We start from the raw sequence: 24,531 nt of genomic DNA on the forward strand, positions 1-24,531 counted from the left end.
CCACTCGTGGAGTTTTGTGTTTGGTGTTAAAACTTACAAAAAATAAAAATAAGTATAAATAATTTAATAAATAAATTCTAAATAGAATATACAAATACATTTTGTGTGCTTAGTTCAGTTTAATCTATAGGGCATCTCCATCTGGCTGTGTGTGTGTAGTATTGAAGGTGTCCATCAGGTGGTGCTGCGGCTCCTCACCAGTTTTCTGAGGGCCGATGAGCAGCAGTTTTGGGAAGCGATCGCAGGTCTTCTCTTTGGACCAGATGTCCCTGTGTCGTTTATCCTCACAAGGGTCCTAAAGATAACATCACACATATCTTCATTTGCGCTTTTCAGAAACCTATGGGTGACATTATGGACACTACATCCATATTTTGTACAGTCTATGGAAACACCACATGATAGAGACACTTGCTTGTCAAAATGTGTAAATGCAACAAAAATACGGGCAAAAAAATGCATGCTTTGTAATGTGCACCCTACTGAAAAATCCAGCTTAAACCAGCCTAGGATGGTTGGTTGGTTTTAGCTGGTCGACCAGCCCGGTTTTAGAGGGGTTTTGGCCACTTCCAGCCTGGTTTTAGCTGGACAGGCTGGGAGATGACCAGCTAAAACCAGCTTTACCAGCCTGGGAGGCCAGCCAAAACCAGCTATGTCTAGCTTAAAACAGGATGGCTGGTTTTAGATGGTTTTAGCTGGTCACTTTCCAGCCTGACCAGCTAAGACCAGACTGGAAATGGCTGGAAACCAGCCTGGAAGTGGCCAAAACCCCTCTAAAACCAGGCTGGTCGACCAGCTAAAACCAGCCAATTATCCTAGGCTGGTTTAAGCTGGATTTTTCAGCAGAACATTTGTTCATTCGACTTTATTTCAACTAAAAAGATAGAGCAGGACATAGAGTAGCTCCTCCCATTTAAAAAACAGCCAATAGCGTATTGTTTTAGTCATAACTCAGCCAGTGAGAGTGGTTGAGCTCAAGCACATTCAATGAAAAGCATTCTGAAACTGTATTGACATAATAAAACCCCGTTTATTACAATCACATGACCTTGCGATTTCGATTCGCGCTCCGAAACCACTGAATCAAAACAAAAGATTCATAAAGCTTCTCCAAGCATCGTTTCCAAAGCAGTCATCACTAGTTTGAATATGCTGAATATTTATGGAAAGCTTCATAATGTCTGGTGTTTGTCCAAGCATGACAGTACACCATTACAACTATCTTCATGAATAAACATTATGTTAAACATATATACAGTTCCAACATTCCATATGCAAATGCAGTCTCAAATACAGCAGCTTCATTGGCTGCTACACTTTAAGACCCAATCAAACCAAACTGCATGTGTTTTGTTTAATGACTTGTGTCCCTAATTGCCTTCCATACTCTCTGTCATGTTGTGTAGATTATGAATGAAGCTGACGCAGACCTGCCAGAGCGGCTCCGTGTCCGATGGAAACATGTGGAAGTATTTCTCGGCGAGCTGCAGAGGGGGAAGAGTCTGCAGTTTCAGATGAGTCCACGTTTGGAGAAAGTCAAGCAGCCGTTTGAAGGTGAACAATCCCAGACGGTCATTTCCATAGTTTGACATGTGCGTCATGAATATGCTGATCTGAGGAACAAGCACACTTTAGACAATCAAACACACTTTAAAGGGCACCTATTCCACTAAAATCACTTTTATAAGGGGTTTAAACACAGATGTGTGGTGACAGTGAGTGGATATAATGGTAAAAATTAATTAAAGGGGTGGTCCACTACGATATCATATTTAAAATTTCAGTTGATGTGTAATGTAGCTGTGTGAACATAAACAACATCTCTGAATGTAAGATGCTCAAAGTTCAATGCAAAGGGAGACATTGGCTTTTAAAGAGTTAGCTTAGCAAAGCAGCGAACAAAGTTATGGGACTACAAAAATAATACATCAATGTTAGTGAGATGCTTCAGGTTACGCGCATTTACCGCACGCAGTACACACACATTTACACTCTACGCAGCGATGGGGCGTGGCCAGAGGCGCTGAAATGTTATAGCAGAGAAAGCTAAAATGGCGTCCAAACGCTGCTATTTTCACAGAACTTCTTCTTTTTCTGTATTTGGGCTGCCAAAAGACACGGCACAAAGACAGAAGTGCTTACAGTTTGACTTTAATTATGTTCCAGAGAATTATAAAAAATATATAGCTAGCATTTGACAAAGGAGAACTTCCAGAATCTCTCCCAGTTCAGTGCTGGATTCGGTTAAAACTTCACCAACAGACTGAGTTAAGTGAGACTGTAAGTATTTTTGTCTGTTGAAATTGATCGACTACATGCACAATGTCTAGCATTAACAATATGTTGTAGCCAGGACGTAAACAAGGATGTAAACAATGCTGTTTGGCACTGCTAACAAATTTAGCTACAAGTCATATTTATTAGTCAAACTGCTGTAAACACAATCTTCAGCAGCGCTGCAGTGTCTCTCTATGCAGCCGCTGTCCCTGCGTTCTGCATGTCAAAATAACTCACAAAAGATATGTGAAGGCTTTATATTAATTATACAAGCTTATTCCAAATGTATACGAAAGACTCTTGTCAGATTTTATTTTAGAGAGCAAGTGTGAGGGTTACCTGTGTGCTCTTCATTTTTCTGTCTGATTCAGGGAGCTAGCCAACCCGGGCTCATTGTGGAAACGTAGCACCGCGGACGTTTCTGCGGACCGCGATTTACGTCCCGGGAGGTACGTATTCGAGCGTTTTTTTGTTTTCGTGGATCCGCGAGAGGCCGCTGTGCGCGCTTTTTCGTGTCTCGGGCGGGCGCCTCTCGGGAGCGTGCGGCGTTCGCGCCGTTCTCACGCGAAAAGCCGCCGGATCGGGAAAAAAAAAAAAAAAAGCAAAAGCCCTCGTCTTCGATTTCGATCGCGTTTTCGGATCCTGCCGCGTTCTCGCCCTCATTTTTCGGATTCCGTTTTTCGTCTCACCTGACTTCCGGAACCTGCTGTTCCCCGGACTCGATCCCGGTCGTCGTCCATCGCGGCCGGCTCCTCCTCCTCCTCCTCGTCCGGGGCCTCCGCTCTGCCGACGCAACGCTGTGAGCTAGGCGGACAAACTGATTGCGTCGGGAAAGCCCTCCACTCAGAGGCGAGCCGTTCGCTCGAAAAAAAAAACCAAACGCTGCCTTTACGTACCTCCGGCCACGTAAATCGCGGTCTCCAGAAACGTCCGCGGGGCTACGTTTCCAGAATGAGCTTGGGTTGGAGCTAGCGCTGCTAACAGCTGCTCTGACTGAACCTGTTTACACAGCGCAAAAGCATGTGCTTGTAGGGGCGTGACGTCGTGATGTGGAGCCAATCTGCGAATCACAGCACATTATGTTAGCTGACCAATCAGAGCCTCTTGAGGGTGGGCCTTTTTAGAGAAACTAGGAAATATGTCGTTTTCATGTTTCATGTTAGTCGAGTAGCCTCAAAATAACCTGATTTTCTACAAGTGAAGCATGAGCACACATTGCTTTGCATCTTATAAACACAGCCAAGTCTTAAAAATACACTCTGAACCAACCCTTTAATTTTATTTATATAATCACACTTGATAAAAACCGTCTGCAGAAACACTTTGATTGACATTTTCCCTTTGTTTGTGTCAACAGAAGGGGAAAGTCCTGCCCACTAGTGACCATCGCTCCCTCATTAGCATGAGACTTTTTTTTAAAAACAAAAGTTTTTAAAAATTCCAGTGTACATGTGAACATGGCCTTGATTGATTTAAACATGCATGAATTGTGTGGAACTCTGCATTTTTTACAGTGTGTGTGCGTGTGTTTGTGTAGAAACTGACAGGGTTGAGCAGGACAGTAAGGAACAGTTCTCCTCCATGGATGAGGTGCTCGAGCTCCTGTGGACCGCCTGGATACTCCTCATGAAAGATAGTGTGAGTGAACAGACCACACGTCTGACGGGGCAGAACCTGACGAAACACACACACACACACACACACACACACACACGCACGCACACACACGCACGCACACACACACACACAATTAGACCTGGACTCACATACACACTCCTGCAGCAACACACATACAGAAACATAGATTGACACACAAACGCAGATACTCATGCACACACACACACACACACACACACACACACACACTCACTCTAATGCCACGGTGGATGAATCCGCGTCTGAATCGCGCGGGTTTGAGGTGTGGATACTCCTCAGTGCTGGTCACTCTAATGTCCCACACACGCTTCCAGGCCTCGTACAGCTGGATGTGGACAGGATACACACCCGAGTGATGAGGAGCCACCGCATAACCCAGATGAGTCGGGATAGAGTGATCCTACAGGACAAAACACATTTCTTAAATTTTGTTTTTGGACAACTTAATTGTTTTTTTCAATCTACTTAAATTAGTAAAAACTAATGTGTTGACTTAATTCCACCATGTTGTCCCAACGCAAAATTCATTATATGTATACAGTATAAAAACAGTGAAAACCCACAGACTGTTCCAATAATTTACAAAAAACAAATGTGTGTGTGTCTGACTTCAGCGAAACGTCTGTTCAGGATCATCTGCTCCGCCAACACACTCTGGTTATGAAAGCGGTGCGGCTGCATGTGACTCCACATATGAGGAAACCACCAGAACTCATCAACATACGTCAGCAGAAGATCATCACCCTGATCCTCCTCATCAGTACCTGAAACACACACACACACACACACACACACACACTATTAGACCTGGACTCACATACACACTCCTGCAGCACCAAGAAAATTTTGGCAGTTTTAAAACCTTGATCGAGGTAAATCTTGAAACCAGTTATCATCCCATGCCAGAAACACAACACAACAGACACACAACAGACACATACACAGACACACAGTGAAACAAACACACACATACAGAGAGAGAGAAACACAGACAGACAGACAGACAGACACACTAACACAAAGTGAGACACACACACACAAAGACAGGCAAATGCACAAACATTCACACAACAACAACAACAACAACAACAATAATAACAATAATAATAATAATAATAATAATAATAATAATAATAATAAAATAATAATAATAATAATACATGATGATAATAATAATAATAATGATGATCATAATAATAATAATAAGAAGACGAAGAAGACGAAGAAGAACAATAATAATAAGAAGAAGAATAATGATAATAATTATAATAATAATAATAATTATTATTATTCCTATTTGTTGAGCAGCAAATCAGTGTATTAGAATGGTTTCTGAAGGAACATGTAAAGCAGGCAGACTGGAGAAATTATGCTTAAAAATTATGCATTGCATAACAAGAATAAACGGTGCAATAAATGATACATAGAAGGAAAATTATTAATTTAAATGGCTAATAATATTTCTCGTTACTATTTTAATGTATGTTTTTTTAATAGACATAAAAAGAAATGTATCAAAATTATCAAAATTTGATGTTGATACTATTTCTCGTTACAATACTAATTGTTTATTTTGACATGGGAAATGAGGATGTATTATAAATATGTATTTTGTATATAAAACACATACATTAATAAAAACAAAATATGCTAAATATATAATATAGCTAAAACGTTTTTGCACAGATATTTAAATGTATGTATAATGTGTATCATATATATATATATATATATATATATATATATATATATATATATATATATATATATATATATATATATATATATATATATATAATATTTGCATAATAAATATACAAAGTACAGACACACATATATAAGTCCAAATAAACGTGATTTATTTTTGTCAAGCACTAATATTAATGTATATTTAATTCAATATTTTATAAAATCTCAAATTAAAATTATATTATAAATTAAAAATCCATTTATAATAAATAACTATTTAATCAAATATACATTCATATTATTTTTTGACGATTATAAAAAGCTGAATTTGTGCCGTTTTTATTAACCTGCATGGAAGAATTTCCCTGAGAAGCCCAGGTTAAAGGTAAAGCCTGGAATCGACCTCCGCAGCTCATTCTGAGTTTCCAGCAATGCCTGAAAACATAAACACATTTTTATTATTCAGATATCTAAACATAATTCATCAACACATGAAATAATAAAATGTTTTTCAAATGAAGACATGCAAAAGTGTCTTTAAAAGAAAGCACTGTTTGATTTCTCTAAACCTCTGAAGATGACTTTGCGCACACCCACACACCCAGATCATTTTATCAGGTGTGTGTGTAAATCAGTGTGTTTTCGTGTGGTTATTTTGTGTTCACCATCAGATGTTTGTTTCTGCACTGTGTGCACTTGCTCTCATCTTCATCACATTCATCTACACACATCAAACACACTATTACAACCACAAACAGCATGTTTATGTGGAAAGTAAATAAAACGACTTCATTAAACTTTTGCGCCACATGAACACACTGTACTGTTTTACTACAGCTTCAGCTTTCATTTAAACTGACTAATAAAAGTGAATTAAAGCTTTGGCTGGAGGGTGTACGTTATTTCCGCTGAAACACACAGGTAGTTCCAATCAGTTTTGATTTCAGTTTGAAATAAATGTGCTCCCCCCATTTCTAGTAACTATGGCAACTGCTATGAGTGACAGCTGCTAGAGTCTTCAGTTCTCTGTAGTGGAAAACACCTGTTCAGCAGCAGCTAAACAAACGACAGAATGATTGAATGACAGAATGAATGACCGATAGAATGAATGAACAAACAAATGATAGAATGAACAAACAATAGAACAAACAACAAAACGACAGAATGAACAAAGAAATGACAGAACAAACGATAGAACGAACAAACAAATGATAGACCGAACAATAAAACAATAGAATGAACAAAAAATAGAGTGAACAAACAAGCAAATAAACAATAGAATAACCAAAAGATAGAATGAGCAATAGCCTGGATGATAGAGCGAACGTACAAACAACAGAACGAACAATATAGCAAACGATAGAACAAACAAAAAAATGAATGCTAGATTGAACAAACAAACAATAGAACGAACAATAAATGATAGAATGAACAAACAACAACGAACGATAGAACAAACAAACAATAGAACGTAAGATAGAACAAACAAACAAACAAAAGAAAAATAGATAGAAAGAATGATAGAACAAACGATAGAATGAACAATAGAACAAACAAACGATAGAACAAGCAAACAAAAAATAGAACAAACGAACGAACAATAGAGCAAACGTTAGAACAAACGAACAATAGAACGAACGAACAAACAACGATAGAATGAACAAACGGCAGAACGAACAAACGGTACAACGAATGATAGGACAAACAAATAATAGAGCAAACGATAGAACAAAAGAACCATAGAATGAATGGGCGATAGAACGAACGAAAGATTGAACGATAAAATGAGCAATAGAATAAACGATAGTTAGAATGATAGAACAAACGAATGATGGGATGGATGGATGGATGGATGGATGGATGGATGGATGGATGGATGGATGGATGGATGGATGGATGGATGGATGGATGGATGGATGGATGGATGGATGGATGGATGGATGGATGGATGGATGGATGGATGGATGGATGGATGGATGGATGGATGGATGGATGGATGGATGGATGGATGGATGGATGGATGGATGGATGGATGGATGGATAGATAGATAGATAGATAGATAGATAGATAGATAGATAGATAGATAGATAAAACGATAGACAGAGAGACTAGATAGATAGATAGATAGATAGATAGATAGATAGATAGATAGATAGATAGATAGATAGATAGATAGATAGATAGATAGATAGATAGATAGATAGATAGATAGATAGATAGATAGATAGATAGATAGATAGATAGATAGATAGATAGATAGATAGATAGATAGATAGATAGATAGATAGATAGATAGATAGATAGATAGATAGATAGATAGATAGATAGATAGATAGATAGATAGATAGATAGATAGATAGATAGATAGATATGCACCTCCACATCGGCGACCTTCATACGAGTCCCTTCCTTTCCTACAAATATATCGTCAATGTCCACCAGGATGAAGCGCTCCAGGGACAGAGACAGTCGTTTAGCGGTCAGAAAGGAGACGGCGTCCACAAACACCAGCTTGTGTATCCAGAAAGAGAGGTTGTGTCCGAATAAGACCCTCTGGATGCCGTCGTGGAGCCCCAGATCCTGGAGCACAGTGGTGTGCAGAGGGGAGTCCGCTGAGAGCGCTTTGGCTAGTACGACCGGCTCATAGCTGGAGTGATTGGACTGAAAGACGGTCCAGTCGTCTCCGGGAAGAGGACCACTGACCTGTTAAACGTATAATATAGAAAACCTATCAAAATTTCACTGGATGGCTATACAATATGGATATAACTTATTAGCCGTCCTAATATTCCCAAAGTGACTTTTAATTGCCCAAAAATATTTTTCCACAGTATTTCCTATTATATTTTTAAAGTCACTGACATTTTTGAGTTATACGAAAAGCTGAAAAAATAAGCCATAGATTGATGTTTTCTTTGTTATTATAGACAATATTAGGCTGAAATACAACTTTTTGAATATCAGGAATCTGAGGAAAAAAAATAACTAACTATTAAATAAATCTACATATAAGTTGTCTAAATGAAGTGATGTGTTTTGATTTATTTACAGAAAGAAATAACAAACTATATTTATGGAAGATGATCTTTGCTTAATATTCGAATAAAATTTTGCCATTCAAAAATTAAATGAACATATTTTGACTAAAACAATGCAACATAAGGCTAATTTCGGTAGTACAGGATCACAAATATAAAGTTATGATTGTTAAGTATAAGTAAGTAAATTATACTAATTGTCAGGTCTAACCAACAATTAATAATGAATGAATAAACAATGAATAAACAAATGAAAGGCTGAACAAACAAATGAACGAATGAACATTTAAATGAACAATAGAATGATAGAACAAACAAACGAACAAGCAAACAATTTTACTAAAAAATAATGAACAGTAAAATGAACAAACTAATGGTAGAACGCATAAATGAACAAACGGTAGAAAAACCGAACAAATAGTAGAACGAAAGGTAGAATGAACAAAAGGTAGAACGAACAAACAAATTAACATTAAATCAAACAAACAAACGTTAGATTAAACGACAGAACAAACGAATGAACAAACAAACAAACAATTTAACTTACTAGCTAACTACCAACAGAACAAGCAAATGGCTGAACAAATTCTAGAATGAACAAACAAAATATTGTTGAAAATAAAATAAAATGTGATAAAATGATGTGTTAAAACATTAACATGATGGATTACACTCTGAAAATAAAGTCTGGCTGCTATTCTGACCTGCTGTGCTCGTGTGATGTGCAGCAGTGGGGATTTGGGGTTGATGCTGCAGTCCTTCAGTCCCAGGTTGGAGCGCAGGAACAGAGGGAAGCCTTTCAGCTGTGCGCTCGACAGACTGTTCTCATTGGCCTAGCCACAGACAGGAAGTGACATCAGACAACATGCTAAAAACGTACAACCTTTACTGGTATTATGGTCATTAGGGAGAAAAAAGTAAATAATAAAACATTAACTAAAACTAAATACTCTGGTTTATAATTAATATCACAAATGCAGTCATGCTATTTACAACAAAATCATTTGTTGTGTATTTACGAATCATGTTTTGAATTTACGTATTGTATTTGTGAAATTACGAATCGTGCGTTGAATTTACGAATTGTATTTTTGTATTTAAGAATCGTGTTTTGAAATTCCGAATTGTATTTGTGTATTTATGAATCGTGTTTTGAATTTACGAATTGGATTTGTGTATTTACGAATTGTGTTTTGAATTTTTTTAATTGTATTTGTGTAATTACGAAGTGTTTTGTATTTACGTATTGCATTTGTGTATTAACGAATCTTGTTTTGAATTTACGAATTGTATTTGTGTAGTTACGAATCATGTTTGGAATTTACGTATTTTATTTGTATAATTACAAATCGTGTTTTGAATTTACAAATTGTATTTGTGGATTGACGAATCATGTTTTGAATTTACGAATTGTGTGTGACTATTTACGAATCCTGTTTTAATTTTTTTGAATTCTATTTGTGTAGTTACGAATCGTTTTTTGAATTTATAAATTGTATTTGTGTAATTACGAATTGTGTTTTAAATTTACAGATTGTATTTATGCATTTACGAATCGTGTTTTGAATTTACGAACTGTGTTTGTGTATTTACGAATCGTGTTTTGAATTTACAAATTGTATTTGTGTAATTAGGAATCATGTTTTGAATTTCCGAATTGTATTTATGCATTTACGAATCGTGTTTTGAATTTACAAACTGTATTTGTGTATTCACGAATTGTGTTTTGAATTCATGAATTGTATTTGTATATTTACAAATCGTGTTTTGAATTCATGAATTGTATTTTTGTTATTATGAATCGTGTATTAAATTTACGAATTGTAATTTTGTAATTACGAATCCTGTTTTGAATTTATGACTTGTATTTGTGTATTTACGAATCGTTTTTTGAAATGAAGAATTGTATTTGGGTATTTGTAAATTGTGTTTTGAAATTAAGAATTGTGTTTGCGTAATTACGATTAATGTTTTGAATATATGAGCTGAATTTATTCACTGTGTTGTGGATGTCTGAACAAATTTTTCAGACTCATATTATTCCTTACCTTAAAGAAGCCGATAATTCCGACTCCAAACTCGATGCAGTATCTGTCCAGCAGCTCCCTGTTCCAGGCGTCCATGTTCACATACTTCAGGATGTTTTCATACACGATAAGAATAAAGCGTCCCCTCCGTCCCTCCATCAAAGTAGGCATGTCCCCTTTCCCCGGCGAAATCTCTGTCCGATAGCGGAACCGAGCCGACTCCAGGATGGCCACAATCTCCTGTCCCAGATGGGAATACTGGCTCTCCACGAACACCAGCACCACCGGATCCGTCCGTGAGCCATCAGAGGAAAAAGTCCCGCCCATAAAGGGGAGGGTTCGAGAAGGGGTCACGTAGAGGTCACCGGCAGCAGCATGTCCTCCTGTGGCTGATGGTTCGAGCTCTCGCTTGACGGCATACAGGAAATATGAGGAGAGGAAAACGCTGAGGACGCAGAGGAGGAAGAGAAAGAGGAAGCTGGTGTGTAGCGGCACCTGGCGAACAAGACGGCGCAGGCGGAAAACGCAGAGCATCACACTAATAAAGTAATAATCAAATGGTTAACGGGAAACGGGAAAACGATTAATCTACATGTTGACGATACAGGAATGTTTCTGTGCATTTATGTGACCATCGCTGAGGCGGAGAGGAGATGAGGCACTCTGAATTTGATTGGACGTCTCTGCTGTCTGTCATCAGACTGGCTCCGCCCTCTTGCTCACTTTGACGGGTCACATGCAGCTGCCAGGGCCGCGGTCTGCAGTGATTGACAGGTAATCATTGCGAAGGTTTCCCAGTGGATATCTGAAATGACACAAATATGAAGAGTCAGGAAAAACTGCTTACATGGAAGAATCAAAATAGTGTTGTGGAATTTGAAGCTATATTTAATTAGGGCTCAACAGTCAATCCAAAAAAAAATTGCTATTTAATTGCAGCTGCAGTCTGTATAATTTTTAAAGTACTGTAAAAATCAATACAATTATAAAATATTATTGGTGTTGGATATTCTTTATTTTACAGTAATTTATATTATATATATTATATTATATTGTGTATTTAACCTACTTATAATAACAGCATAATATAATCAGAAAAAAATTGTTTACAGAATGAAAGAATCAAAAATGAAATATGAAGCTGTTTTTAATTAAGGCTGAACATAACACCAAAATTATGGTTAATCTGTGATTTATTTGCAGCAGCGCAGTGAAGAGTTGTACTGCAAAATAAATACTTTTATTAAATATTATTAGTGTTAGATATTTTTTATTCAACAGTAAATTACAATAATATTATGCATTTAGTCTAATTATAACAGCAAACTATGTTTTTATTATATTTAATACAATTATTATTAATGTATAATAAATTATCTGTTATTATTATAATTACTATTATAATTATTTTATATTATCTTTTGTTTTTAGTAAACTTATATTTAAAATGGTAATCTTTATTGCTTTATAAAAATATATAAATATATATAAAATTACATCAACAACCCATTATTATAATAACAATTATTATTATTATTATTATTATTATTATTATTATTATTATTATCATTATTATTACTACTATCCATTTCATATTAAATTAAAATTATATTACAAGTGTTAATATTTATTTAAAAATTTTTTATACTAGTACCATTAATAATAATGATGATAATAATAATAATAATAATAATAATAAAAATAATAATACTTATAATAATAATAGCAATAACAATACTAATAATAACAACAATAACAATACTTCTAATAATAATAATAATAATAATAATAATATCAATAACAATACTACTACTACTACTACTACTACTAATAATAATAATAATAATAATAATAATGATAAATTGTTTTTATTAAACATTTGTTTTATTTTACAGTTGAATTATAATATTTACTTGTTCAAAATTTCTACTATTAATTATCCTTAATATGATAACTTTCAAATAATAAACTTACAACAAACAAAAAGTCTTATTTAAAACAAATCATTTACAATTTTATTCAAAAATTTATAAAGAAATAAAAGAAAACATGTTCTCCCCTCCAAATTGTGTATCATTGAAACACTTTCTCTGTAAATTGCAGCATTCGAAGGCCAGATATTTGTGTGTAACAATAACACTACGCAGCATCGCTGATCAATACTACAGCATGACAAAAATGAACGACTTCTTTTCCTTTTATAATGACAAACTGATCATCAATAAACCAAACACACAAGAATAAAAATAACAAGAAATTGGGTGTGATCAGTTTCTATACTGTAGAAGTAGAGAAATACAAGTAGAGAAATATAAGGTATGTTTGTGTGTGTGTGTGTGTGTGTGTGTGTGTGTGTGTGTGTGTGTGTGTGTGTGTGTGTGTGTGTGTGTGCCTGTGAAAAGATGAAGGACCTGTGGTGAACAGATGAAGGACATATCACAGTCAGATCATTGGCTCTGTAATTCAGAAACACACAGCAGGACAGAAGCGTCTCTGGATTCGCAGGTCGCCTCTCACAGCGTCTAACAACAATTTGGGCTGAATTTGCATAGATTTCACACTGTCTTTTGGATTAGACGTGATTCAAGAGAGCCGTGAAATTGAGTCCTGATACAGTCCTGCACATCACACGATACAAAAAACACATTAGAATTATGCACTAATTGAGAGGTTTTTTTATGGAGCCATATCAGTCTCATAAATAACACATTTCCAAATAGAATTTATACAGTCAAAACTCAATTCACATTTACACAATCCAGTTTGTGAATTCAAACATGACTCATAAACACACAAATCCAATTTCTAAGTTTAAAACAGTTTGTAAATACACAAATCCAATTCGTAAGTTTAAAACCCGATTCGTAAACACACAAATCCAATTTGTAAATTAAAAAAACATGATTTAAAAACACACAAATCTAATTTGTAAGTTCAAAACCTAATTCGTAAACACACACATCCAATTAGTGAATACAAAGCACAATTCGTAAATACACAAATCCAATTCGTAACTTCAAAACACAATTTAAAAACACACAAATATAATTCGTAACTTCAAAACACAATTTAAAATCACACAAATCCAATTTGTAACTTCAAAACACGATTTAAAAACAAACAAATCCAATTCGTAACTTCAAAACACGATTTAGAAACACACAAATCCAATTCGTAACTTCAAAACACGATTTAAAAAAAAACACACAAATCCAATTCGTAAGTTTAAAACCCGATTCGTAAACACACACATCCAATTTGTAAATTCTAAACACGATTTAAAAACACGCAAATTCAATTAGTAAACTAAAAAAACATTCTTAAACACACAAATCCAATTAGGGAATACAAAACACAATTCGTAAATACACAAATCCAATTCGTGACTTCAAAATACAATTTGAAAACACACTAATTAAATTTGTAAATTTAAAAAATGATTCTTAAACACACAAATCCAAATAGGGAATACAAAACACAATTCGTAAATACACAAATCCAATACGTGACTTCAAAACACGATTTAAAAATACACAAATCCAATTAATAAATTTTAAAAGACAATTTAAAAACACACAAATCCAATTCGTAAGTTCAAAACCCAATTCGTTAACACACAAATCCAATTTGTAAATTCAAAACACGATTCGTAAATCCACAAATCCGATTTGTAAGTTTAAAACACAGTTTAATAATACACAAATCCAATTGGTAAAGTCAAAACATGATTCAAAAATACACAAATCAAATGCGTAAATTCAAAACCTGATTTGTAAGTACACAAACCAACTCGTAATTTAAAAACACGATTTATAAATACACAAAACGATAGTGAATTCAACACACAATTCGTAAATACACAAATACATTTCGTAAGTTCAAAAAAAAATCATAATACACAAATTCAACTCATAGCTTAAAAACACAATTTATAAATACACAAATCCAATTTTTTAAAGTTCAAAACACGATTTAAAAATACATCAATTCGTAAGTTATGGTACAAAAAGTAAACGGTCATCACAATATAATACTCCATTTAAAAAATTCCTTTTTTTTTTACTGTAAGTTTTCAACATTAAAAGTTGTTGAAGCAGAGACTGATGTCCATAAATAAAGCATAAATGGAAAACATCCATCAACCACAAACTATAGGAATCTGTTAATTAGCGCATACTTTTTACACTGTAAATTACACAGGAAGATTAATACTTTTTGTCACATACGACAAGAAACAAGCACACACACACACACACACACACACACACACACACACACACACACACACACACACACACACACACACACACAAACACACACAAACACACACACACACACACACAGACAAAGTGAGAAAAATTGGATGAGAGCAGAAGTGTTTTGGGGTTTGTTCTCATCTTGCTGAACTCACAGAACTGCGCTGGCTCTTTGATGTGAGTGTTTGAGAGTCATTGTTGGAGCCGCTGGCAACAGAAAGCGTTTGATATATGAGTGCAGCAACAAAAGCAGTGCTGGGACTCTGGAACGGGTCGGCCCATTGTGAGAGGGGGCCGGCCCAACCCTTGGGGTCACCAGGAATCCTCAGGCAGTCCCTCAATGACACTAACAAACGATGCTGCGCAGCAACCGCTCACTCTTCATAGAAATGCTGTGAGAGAATGAGACACTCAGCCGGCCCACATTCAGACGCTGCGGGACTCTGACTAAACCTGAGCAGAAAACTGAACACTGTGGAGGGGGAGGAACTCCTGATGAGAACTCTGATACTCGCAATGTAAATTATAGATCTTGATTAAAATTTTAAGACTGTGAATGAGAATTCTACATTAACTTCAAGGACTGGAGACAGGTCTATATGCTGTATACAGTATGTATCATATACAAACCATTGAAATGAATAGGTTTTATAGCACAGTGCTTTCTGCGTCCAGTGTGAAAGCTGCTTCAGATGACACAGTGATTGTGACTGGAGGGAGAGTGAACACAGTGCTGGTCATTTTTCACTTTCATCCAATTGCATTTTCTGCTTATTTTCAGTGGCCAAAAATGATGACCATTCCACCACCACACTGCAAAAATAAATAAATTAGAACAAATATTATTTCTTTTAACTTTGCGGTCACTGCTTAGTACTAATTGAAGATAAGTATCGTTTATGAGTTACATTTTTTTCTGAAGCGCACTATAAAAAAGCCTGTAAATTATAGGGGTGTCACGATTTCGATTTTTAATCGAAATCGGTCGAAATTTATGCTCAATTTCGATTATCGAATCAAAAAATAGAATCGTCAATGCTGCCATGCACCCATGTCACGTCAGCTTGGCTTGCCAAGCGGGAAAAAAACATGCATGTTGAAGTGCTTGTTAAACTGCAGAAGCAGGAGACCCGTCGACAGAGCTTAAACCCTCTCCTCTTTCAATGAAGTCGCCGGTGTGGAAGCATTTTGGATTTCCAGTGAGTTATGTTGACAACGTTCGTGTTGTCGACAAAAAAAAAAACACAGTTTTGCAAGCTCTGCTATGTAAGTATTACGTACGGTTCGTCCGATAGACAACACCGGCATCGCGATCCTCCGCCCGCCCCTGTTGCAAATCCGCTCGCAAAAAGTACACACTCAGGCCCTGTTTACACTGTCTTTGTTTTTAAATGGCATTTTAGAACGACAACGATTTGACATCCACAGTGGCGTGTAGCATTTCTGAGCAGCCCTCCTTCCTCTCTACCTCTGAAAATGCACATCACATGACCACAAACACACAGACGCACTCACAGCCATGCGCTCGAGAGAGCAGGTCCAGGCAGTCAGAGGACTGCTTCAATCTTTCACTCACTTGTACTTGGTCATTTTAGCGAACACCTCAGATATTGTTGGCTGGTTCCTGTTGGTTGTGCGTTATTTTTTACCGACGCCTTTATAACGACACAGATCACTGCCTATTCACGAGTCCCGCAGAAAAAGTGATTGACAGGTGGTAATTATGTGTGTATCTTGCCTTTATTCATTTACTGTATGATTTGTTTATGGGTAAAACAAAGACCATCCAGGTCAGGTAGTTTAAACGGTAGGCTACAAATAATTAATTGGTCATTAATTAATTAATTATTCATAATCGAAAATCGAATCGAATCGTGCCTTTAGAATCGAAAATGAAATCGAATCGAGGATTTGGAGGATCGTGACACCCTTAGTAAATTATATATTTAAACAATCACAATCAAAATTGGATCAGACTTTGAGCTTCGTCGCAGTTATTTTCTTCGACACTGTAGGATAGACCACTTTATGACCACAGTGTACCCATCTTCTGATGGCTACTTCCAGCACGATAACGCAACATGTTTCTTGAACATGACAATGAGTTCACTATACTTAAACGGCCTCCACAGTCGCCAGATCTCAATCCAATAGAGCACCTTTGAGATGTGATGGAACGGGAGATTCACATCATGGATGCGCAGCCGACAAATCTGCAGCTACTGCGTGATGCTATCATGTCAATATGGAGCAAAATCTCTGTGTACATGTTGAATCAATGCCACAAAGGCAGTTCTGAAGGAAAAAGTGGGTGCAACCTTTTACTAATAAGGTGTACCATAATATATTGTACCTAATAAAGTGGCCAAAGAGTGTAGATGTAATTCCATTGGTTGAAAATTTTGAAATATTTGTTGTATATATTTGTTGCATATAACTTGCATGTCATATATGTCATTTGCATATCATATATCAGATTTCTACATGGAACAGATACATGAGTCATGACAGATTGAATGACATTGATTTCAGAAGCTCCTTCTGTGTGAAAACACACACAAAAAAATGAAAATAGCAATGCAGAGTCCTAATAAACCTAATTTGGGCTTTAGTCATTGCTCTTCTGTTCTCAAATATGCTTAATTTAAAGCAACAACAGGGTTCAACTCTACAGACTTTTTCTCCTGGTCCGATCGGGCAAGTGGTTTAGATTTTTACTTGCCCTGCCAAAATTTTAACTGGCCCCACCAAGAAAAAAAAAAAAAAAAAAAGGAGGTTAATAGCTATTTTTTTAGCCACATATTTTAAATAGTGTGTCAAAAATAAAGTCTGTGAATCTAGAATTTTAATACTTAAAAAAAACTGTAAATAAATGTGTTATGCAAACAGAAAGAGCCGTATGGAAAATGTGGAGGTATTTTATTGCGGTTTGAAATTATTTAACAAAAGGTGGCTGACTTGTCAAACTGATGGCAAACTCGCTCACTTAATTTTTATTTTGTTGTGTTGTTCCCATGTAAATGTCTACTGCCAAGACGTTAGAAACAGACATTTTCTTTTAGCCTTATAATTTGATATTGCTGCTATGTTGCTGTTTCTACGCTGTACTGGTTGTTACCAGGTTACAAAAAAAATAGCATGGTCAAATTAATCAGATAAGAGGAACCGGAAAGTAATAGGTTGTTTATGACATCACAGAGAAGGTACCGTGTAAAGACCTAAAAGCACAAACTTAAAATGCACACAACTGACAAATAGTCACAGACAAGTTAAATGTTAGTGGCAAGGCAGCACTGTTCCAATCGGGCCAGTAATGATGCGGTCTACTGTCCCACATGTCTCTCACGCTAGCCCTGAGCCACCGGGCAGTCCTTATTGTTGAGCCCTGAACAACGTTCCTTTCCTTTTTGTACAGTGATTTATAAGTAACCCATATCCCGCCTCATGACCTGATTCTGGGAACACCGTTCTGACTGTGACAGGTTCATCACTTAAAAGCCTTTTATGATGAAGTCTGAAGTGTAAAAAAGACTAAACCCGAGAGGACGAGGTCATCAGACATCAGCGGGAAACACAATCACCACTGACAGATCCATGATGAGAAAATTAACAGCAACACCTCAGGCCATGTACAACACACCTCACGCACGAACCATCGACCCTCATTACACCAACACACACACAGGGTTATTTCATTGGATGTGTTAGAGGACCAAACAGCGCAGACTCCCCGGAGTGGCAGATGAGAGACCTGAACTCATTTATCACGTTTTGGCAGCTTTGGGGTTTGAGGGTTTGCTCTGAACACAAAAGAGAGGGAGAGAGGAATCGTTCAGGGCAGCGTTTAGCAGCAATCGCGATCGAGACTTCAATCGCAATCAAAACTGAGAGACAAAGTCGATAATCACTTCAGTTGCTCTGAGAAGGTGCTATTCCTGCGGGGCTGGAATTTGATTCTCACCCTCCTGTTAAATTTGAGCTCTTTTATATTTGTGTTACATGAAGAGAAGATTTTTTTCAACACATTTCTAATCATAATAGTTTTAATAAATCATTTCTAATGATTAAATGATGACAGTAAATAATATTTGACTAAATATTTTTCAAGATACTAGTATTCAGCTTAAAGTGATATTTTTTTATTTTTTTTAAAATTTATTTTTGGCCTTTTTGCCTTTATTATTAGATTGGACAGATTTTAGACAGGAAGCGAAGTGGGAGAGAGAGACAGGGGGTAGGGAAATGTCATCAAGCCGGGATTCGAACTCGCAACGCCCTGACGTGCTATTGCACCATATGTCAGCACGCTAACCACTAGGCTATTGCGCTGACTAAAGTGACATTTAAAGGCTTAACTAGTAGGGCTTGGCGATTAATCGGACAGTAATCGACATTTGGAATCTATCAGAATCGATCAAGTTTTTCCAGGACGATTTTTTTAATTACTTTCCCGACCGCGTGTGGAGTCACATGACCCCGCTCTGTTAAAGGCTGAGACTGGTTTATACTTCTGTCGCCACTTTGCAGCAACATTTAATCTCAGGGTCAAGTAGGACCCATTCTCGAGTCTTACTTTTGCAGTCATTGACGACGACTGGAAGCTGAGATGCCTTGAGACGGCATATTTTCCATTACACTAAAATGATTATTTAAAATAAATATTCATTGTTTCAATAAATGCACAGTTTAATATATTATTATGTTATTTAGAAGAGATACTTTTAATATGATAAACATTAAAAATTATTTATTTTGTTTTCAAAAGTTATTTATTTTCATTTTTTATAAGGAAACAAGCGACTGTTTGTTTTAGGCAATGTGTGCTTTAATTTCAGCTGTTCAATGTTAAAATGTTCAATTAATCGAGATTTTAGGTCAAATCACTCAGCACTATTAACTAGGTTGATTCGGTTAATTGGGTTGATTAAGCAAATCGTTGTATAACAGTGGTATGTTCAACAATCCAAAACAAATTTTGCTTAAGGGTGCTAATAATATTGACCTTAAATGGTTTAAAAAATTAAAATAAAAACTGCTTTTATGCAAGCCAAAATAAAACAAATAAGACTTTCTCCAGAGGAGAAAAATATTATTGGAAATACTGTGAAATTTTCTTGGTTTTGTTAAACATCATTTGGGAAATATTTGATTTTTTTTTTTCTTTTAAACTCACAGGGGGCTAATAATTTTGCCCTCAATTGTATATTTAGTCCTTGTTACAGTCATACAGACTAGGACTAGGAAAAAAATCATAATAACACTCATTTGGGTAAATATACGAATGACGATTTAAACCGTTTGTGCGTGAGCCATATGACCAAAACATTTTTGATTGATTGATTGATTGATTGATTGATTGATTGATGGGTGACGCAGTGGCGCAGTAGGTAGTGCTGTCGTTTCACAGCAAAAAAGGTCGCTGGGTTGAACCTTGGCTCAGTTGGCGTTTCTATGTGGAGTTTGCATGTTCCTGTGGGTTTTCTCCTGGTGCTTCGGTTTCCCCCACAGTCCAAAGACATGCGGTACAGGTGAATTGGGTAGGCTAAATTGTCCGTAGTGTATGAGTTTGTGTGTGTGTGTGGATGTTTCCCAAAGATGGGTTGCGGCTGGAAGGGCATCTGCTGCGTAAAAACGTCCTGGATAAGTTGGCAGTTCATTCCACTGTGGCGACCCCGGATTAATAAAGGGACTAAGCCGACAAGAAAATGAATAAATGATTGATTGATTGATTGATTGATTGATTGATTGATTGATTGATTGATTGATTGATATATTAAATATGTTTATCTGTTCCCAAAAATTACAAAAGTACAAAACAAAAGTTAAAAATATACAAATGAAACCATCTGTGCGCTGGAATAAAGAACGAGCCTCCTCCATTTGGCTTCTTTGGTCCACAAAATGGCACAAATGGAAAACAATGTGGTGCAAAAAGTGAAAATTTAAGTTGTGCTGGTCTGAAAATTGCCAAAAAAAATTTGCCTTATTGTGCCAGGTGTATTGTAGGGCCTATAGTCTTCACTGTAAAAACCATGGAGTAAAGTGAAAGTTAATTATTCCAACTATTCAGACATGATCATATTTTATTCTGGTGAAATAAGCGTATTCTAGAGGCCTTTGCCTTTCATATAAGCCACTTCTGATACCAAATGATCAATTAGATGTCAAGTTATTATTCGTTGTTCCTAAATCCTGGATAGACCACAAGACTTTGCTCAGGTAGTGTTTGATCAATCCACTTAAATTTGTAAAAACTAATAAGTTAACTTCATGTTTTCCCAGTGCACATCAATTGTGTGGAACCCTGCATTTTTACACAGTGCAGTCGGGTCAACCAAGATCATACAGTATATACACTGCACACACATACTGTAGATGCATGCGTTTTTATCTATGCAATTAAACAGCCACCCAAGGAATCAGTCAATCTCTCCTATAAAGTCGAACCCTCAACGAAGCATATGAGGGCTATTAAAGCCAGAGCTCCAGTGTAATGACCAGAGCTGTTTAATATAAGATAATGAGTCCCGCTGAGACGAACGAACGCTTAATCACATGTGCTGACTGTAAATGATTGATTTCACCCTCGTTACCAGCAGAAGCTCTGCGTTTGAGCTGAACAGCAGCTTGGTGGACATAATTAGCTGCTGAAAACCGAATAGCCGAGATGCAAAAAAAAAAAAAAAAAGAGCTAGAAGTGAAAACTCCACACCATTACTGAACAACTCTGAAGCGAAACACTCGGCACCGCGTAAACACAAGGGTGCAATTTACTGCAGGTCAACTGAACATGCCGGATGGAGAGAGAAGGTGTTGTAATATTGCTCATCTATTATTCAAAGAGCTCAATTATACATGAAAGTCTACAAGAGCAACTACAAACAAACTCAAACCACTGCAAACGCTTCAGAGACTTTCATTATAGCTGAATTGTTGCATCTTTCTAGATAAACCTTTCACAAACTTGAATGAATAAGTTTTGAATAATAACACTAATTAAATCAAGTTATATTTCAATAACACTGTATGTGTATTTAGCGACATTTTGACCGTCTCCGCAAATTAAATTATATATTTAGCTTTAATTATTATGACAATATTAGGTCTAATTGTCATTTTTTGTGTGTGAAAAAGCATGTACAAAGAGATAGTAACAAAAGCAAGTCACACTCACTAAAAAAAAACATTAGACAAGTATTAAATTTATTTATTTATTTATTTTATTTATACAGGGACAATGTACAACATGACATGTTGTGCCAGAGTTAGCTATAAAGCTAATTTACATCTGTAGTCCCTGGGCAGGAAGTAACAAATTTAACAGTTATACACTTACAGTACAATAAAAACAATACATCATTTGTCAATAAAATGAAATCAAATCAGTGGCTGCATATTTGATTTTGTTTTAGCCAAATTTTAAGAACAGTTTTAAAATGATTAAAAGTGCTGCTCTCTCTGATATACACTGGTAATTTATTCCATCTTTCTGCTGCTTTAACTGAAAAAAGTGATTGTCCAAAAGCTGTTCTCTTAAGTTTAACTGAACAATCACCTCTAACAGATGACCTAGTCTGTCTAATATTGTCCTTGCCGACGATCACACATTGTTTGAGGGATGGTGGTGCAAGATCGCGCAGTAGGTAGTGCTGTCGCCTCACAGCAAGAAAGTCGCTGGGTCGCTGGTTCGAACCTCGGCTCAGTTGGTGTTTCTGTGTGGAGTTTGCATGTTCTCCCTGCCTTCGTGTGGGTTTCCTCCGGGTGCTCCGGTTTCCCCCACAGTCGTGAATTGGATAGGCTAAATTGTCCGTAGTGTATGAGCGTGTGTGGATGTTTCCCAGAGATGGGTTGCGGCTGGAAAGGCTTGCTAGATAAGTTGGCGGTTCATTCCGCTGTGGCGACCCCGGATTAATAAAGAGACTAAGCCGACAAGAAAATGAATGAATGAATGAGAGCTACGCATTGATGGGTTTGCTGCTCAGTGTTTAGGCCCTAAATAGTGACTAATAAACCACACTGAACTGAGCTGAACTTAAACACTAAATACTGAACTGACACTGTTTTAATTTTCTATGATCTTTTATGTGAAGCTGCTTTGATAAAATCTACATTGTAAAAGCGCTATACAAATAAAGATGAATTGAATTGAACTTGTGTAGAAGCTCCAGGACCAGGATTGAAAACCAATAATTCAGATGTCTCTGGTCTGTGCTGCTGTGACGACCCCAGGATTTCAGTTTGGATGTGGCAGATCCTGATTGGGTGCCTGGTTGCTCACTAATTGGCTCAAACCATATCCGCTTGTTAAGTGTGACGTCATGCGAAGCGGCTTCCGGGTCCAAGCGCTCTATTCAACTGAATAGGGAGACTCATGATAATAATAATAAACGTTTACAAAGCGATTTAAGGCTTTCGAAAATCACGATCGCAATATACATGTCCATGCCTAATATCCGATGGCCAGAAAGTGATTAATTTTTTTATAAATTGTTAAATGTTTGGTATTTGTTATGCAGCAAGCCCAGAGATTGTTGTGTACACAATGATTTTATATAAAATTAACTTTAATGTGTGATAGGAATAAAACGTGATCATAAACGAATGATTTCTCCACTCAAATGAATGGCGGCTTGGAACCGGAAACAGTATTACATACGTCACAAACACGTCACCACTTAACAAGCGGATAAAAGCGAGTGTGTGTGCTAGCTTCTGAAGGACGGTGTGGCTACGGGCCGTCCTCGTGTCAAGACCATCTCTTGATTTCTGCAACCTTATGTTTTTGTTTAGCATTATTTATTTGTGTAGTAAAAGTAGTTATTTTCTTTATTTTCCCCTAGACATTTGTTTCTTTGTTGATTTCTTGTTTTATATAGTATAATAAATAAGTTGCATATACATTCTTTTGTTGTCCGAACTCTTTTATGTTGCGACTCGAACGAGGGGGTCGTAACAGCTGCATTCATATTCCAGTCAAACTGCAGCAATATGAGTTTGCTTTTTAGACCCCGTTTACACTAGTGCGTTTTAGTTTTAAAACGGCGTTTTAAAATGAAAACGATCTGCGACCACACTTGCGTTTTACCCAGCGTTTCTAAACTGCTCTCCGTCCAAAACAAAACGCTGAAAACGCACATCACATGACCACACACACACACACACACACTCTCGGGCAAGCGCTGCAGCATTTCTACCCAGATGAGAGCTCTGCTAGTCGGACTGCTCATCAAGCATCTCCCGCTGGATCTAATCTCACTATATTTGCTAAACGGGATATTTCATTCATGTTGTTGTCTTTATCTAACGACATATTCCCTGACTTTGGTCATTGCAATCTTGTTCACAGGTAATGTGTTTTGGTTAAGCGCAAAGATAAGTTAATGATTAATCCAGGTACATTGACTGATCGCTTGCCTTTATTTCCTACAATGTATAAACTTATTGTATGTTATACTTTTATAATGGCCATTATGGATGATTAAAACTGATATTCAGCAAAAGAGAGGGTGTGTTTCGTATTTTCACTGACATTGAAAGGAGGCAGTTGTTATCGGCTCCGTTTTGTTATAAATATCCACACAGTGAAG

At 36.5% G+C, this 24,531-nt stretch overlaps 1 protein-coding gene across 4 annotated transcripts in view; it reads right to left on the bottom strand.

The window, feature by feature from the left end:
• ndst1a (N-deacetylase/N-sulfotransferase (heparan glucosaminyl) 1a) overlaps positions 1-24,531 on the bottom strand; it is a 45,586-nt gene that overhangs the window by 10,295 nt on the left and 10,760 nt on the right. For all 4 annotated transcript variants that reach the window (XR_012389362.1, XR_012389361.1, XM_073921118.1 and 1 more), the window contains 9 exon segments: positions 10,710-11,493; positions 9,366-9,494; positions 8,000-8,326; positions 5,970-6,057; positions 4,543-4,697; positions 4,148-4,333; positions 3,823-3,951; positions 1,431-1,613; positions 199-295 (listed from right to left, as the gene is read on the bottom strand). Coding sequence is in view for 2 of the 4 variants with exons in the window: in XM_073921118.1 (XP_073777219.1) it covers positions 199-295; positions 1,431-1,613; positions 3,823-3,951; positions 4,148-4,333; positions 4,543-4,697; positions 5,970-6,057; positions 8,000-8,326; positions 9,366-9,494; positions 10,710-11,222 (1,807 nt within the window). In the remaining 2 variants the exon portion in view is untranslated.

This window comes from Danio rerio, chromosome 14 (assembly GCF_049306965.1).
Source record: "Danio rerio strain Tuebingen ecotype United States chromosome 14, GRCz12tu, whole genome shotgun sequence".
NCBI classification, from domain to species: Eukaryota; Metazoa; Chordata; class Actinopteri; order Cypriniformes; family Danionidae; genus Danio; species Danio rerio.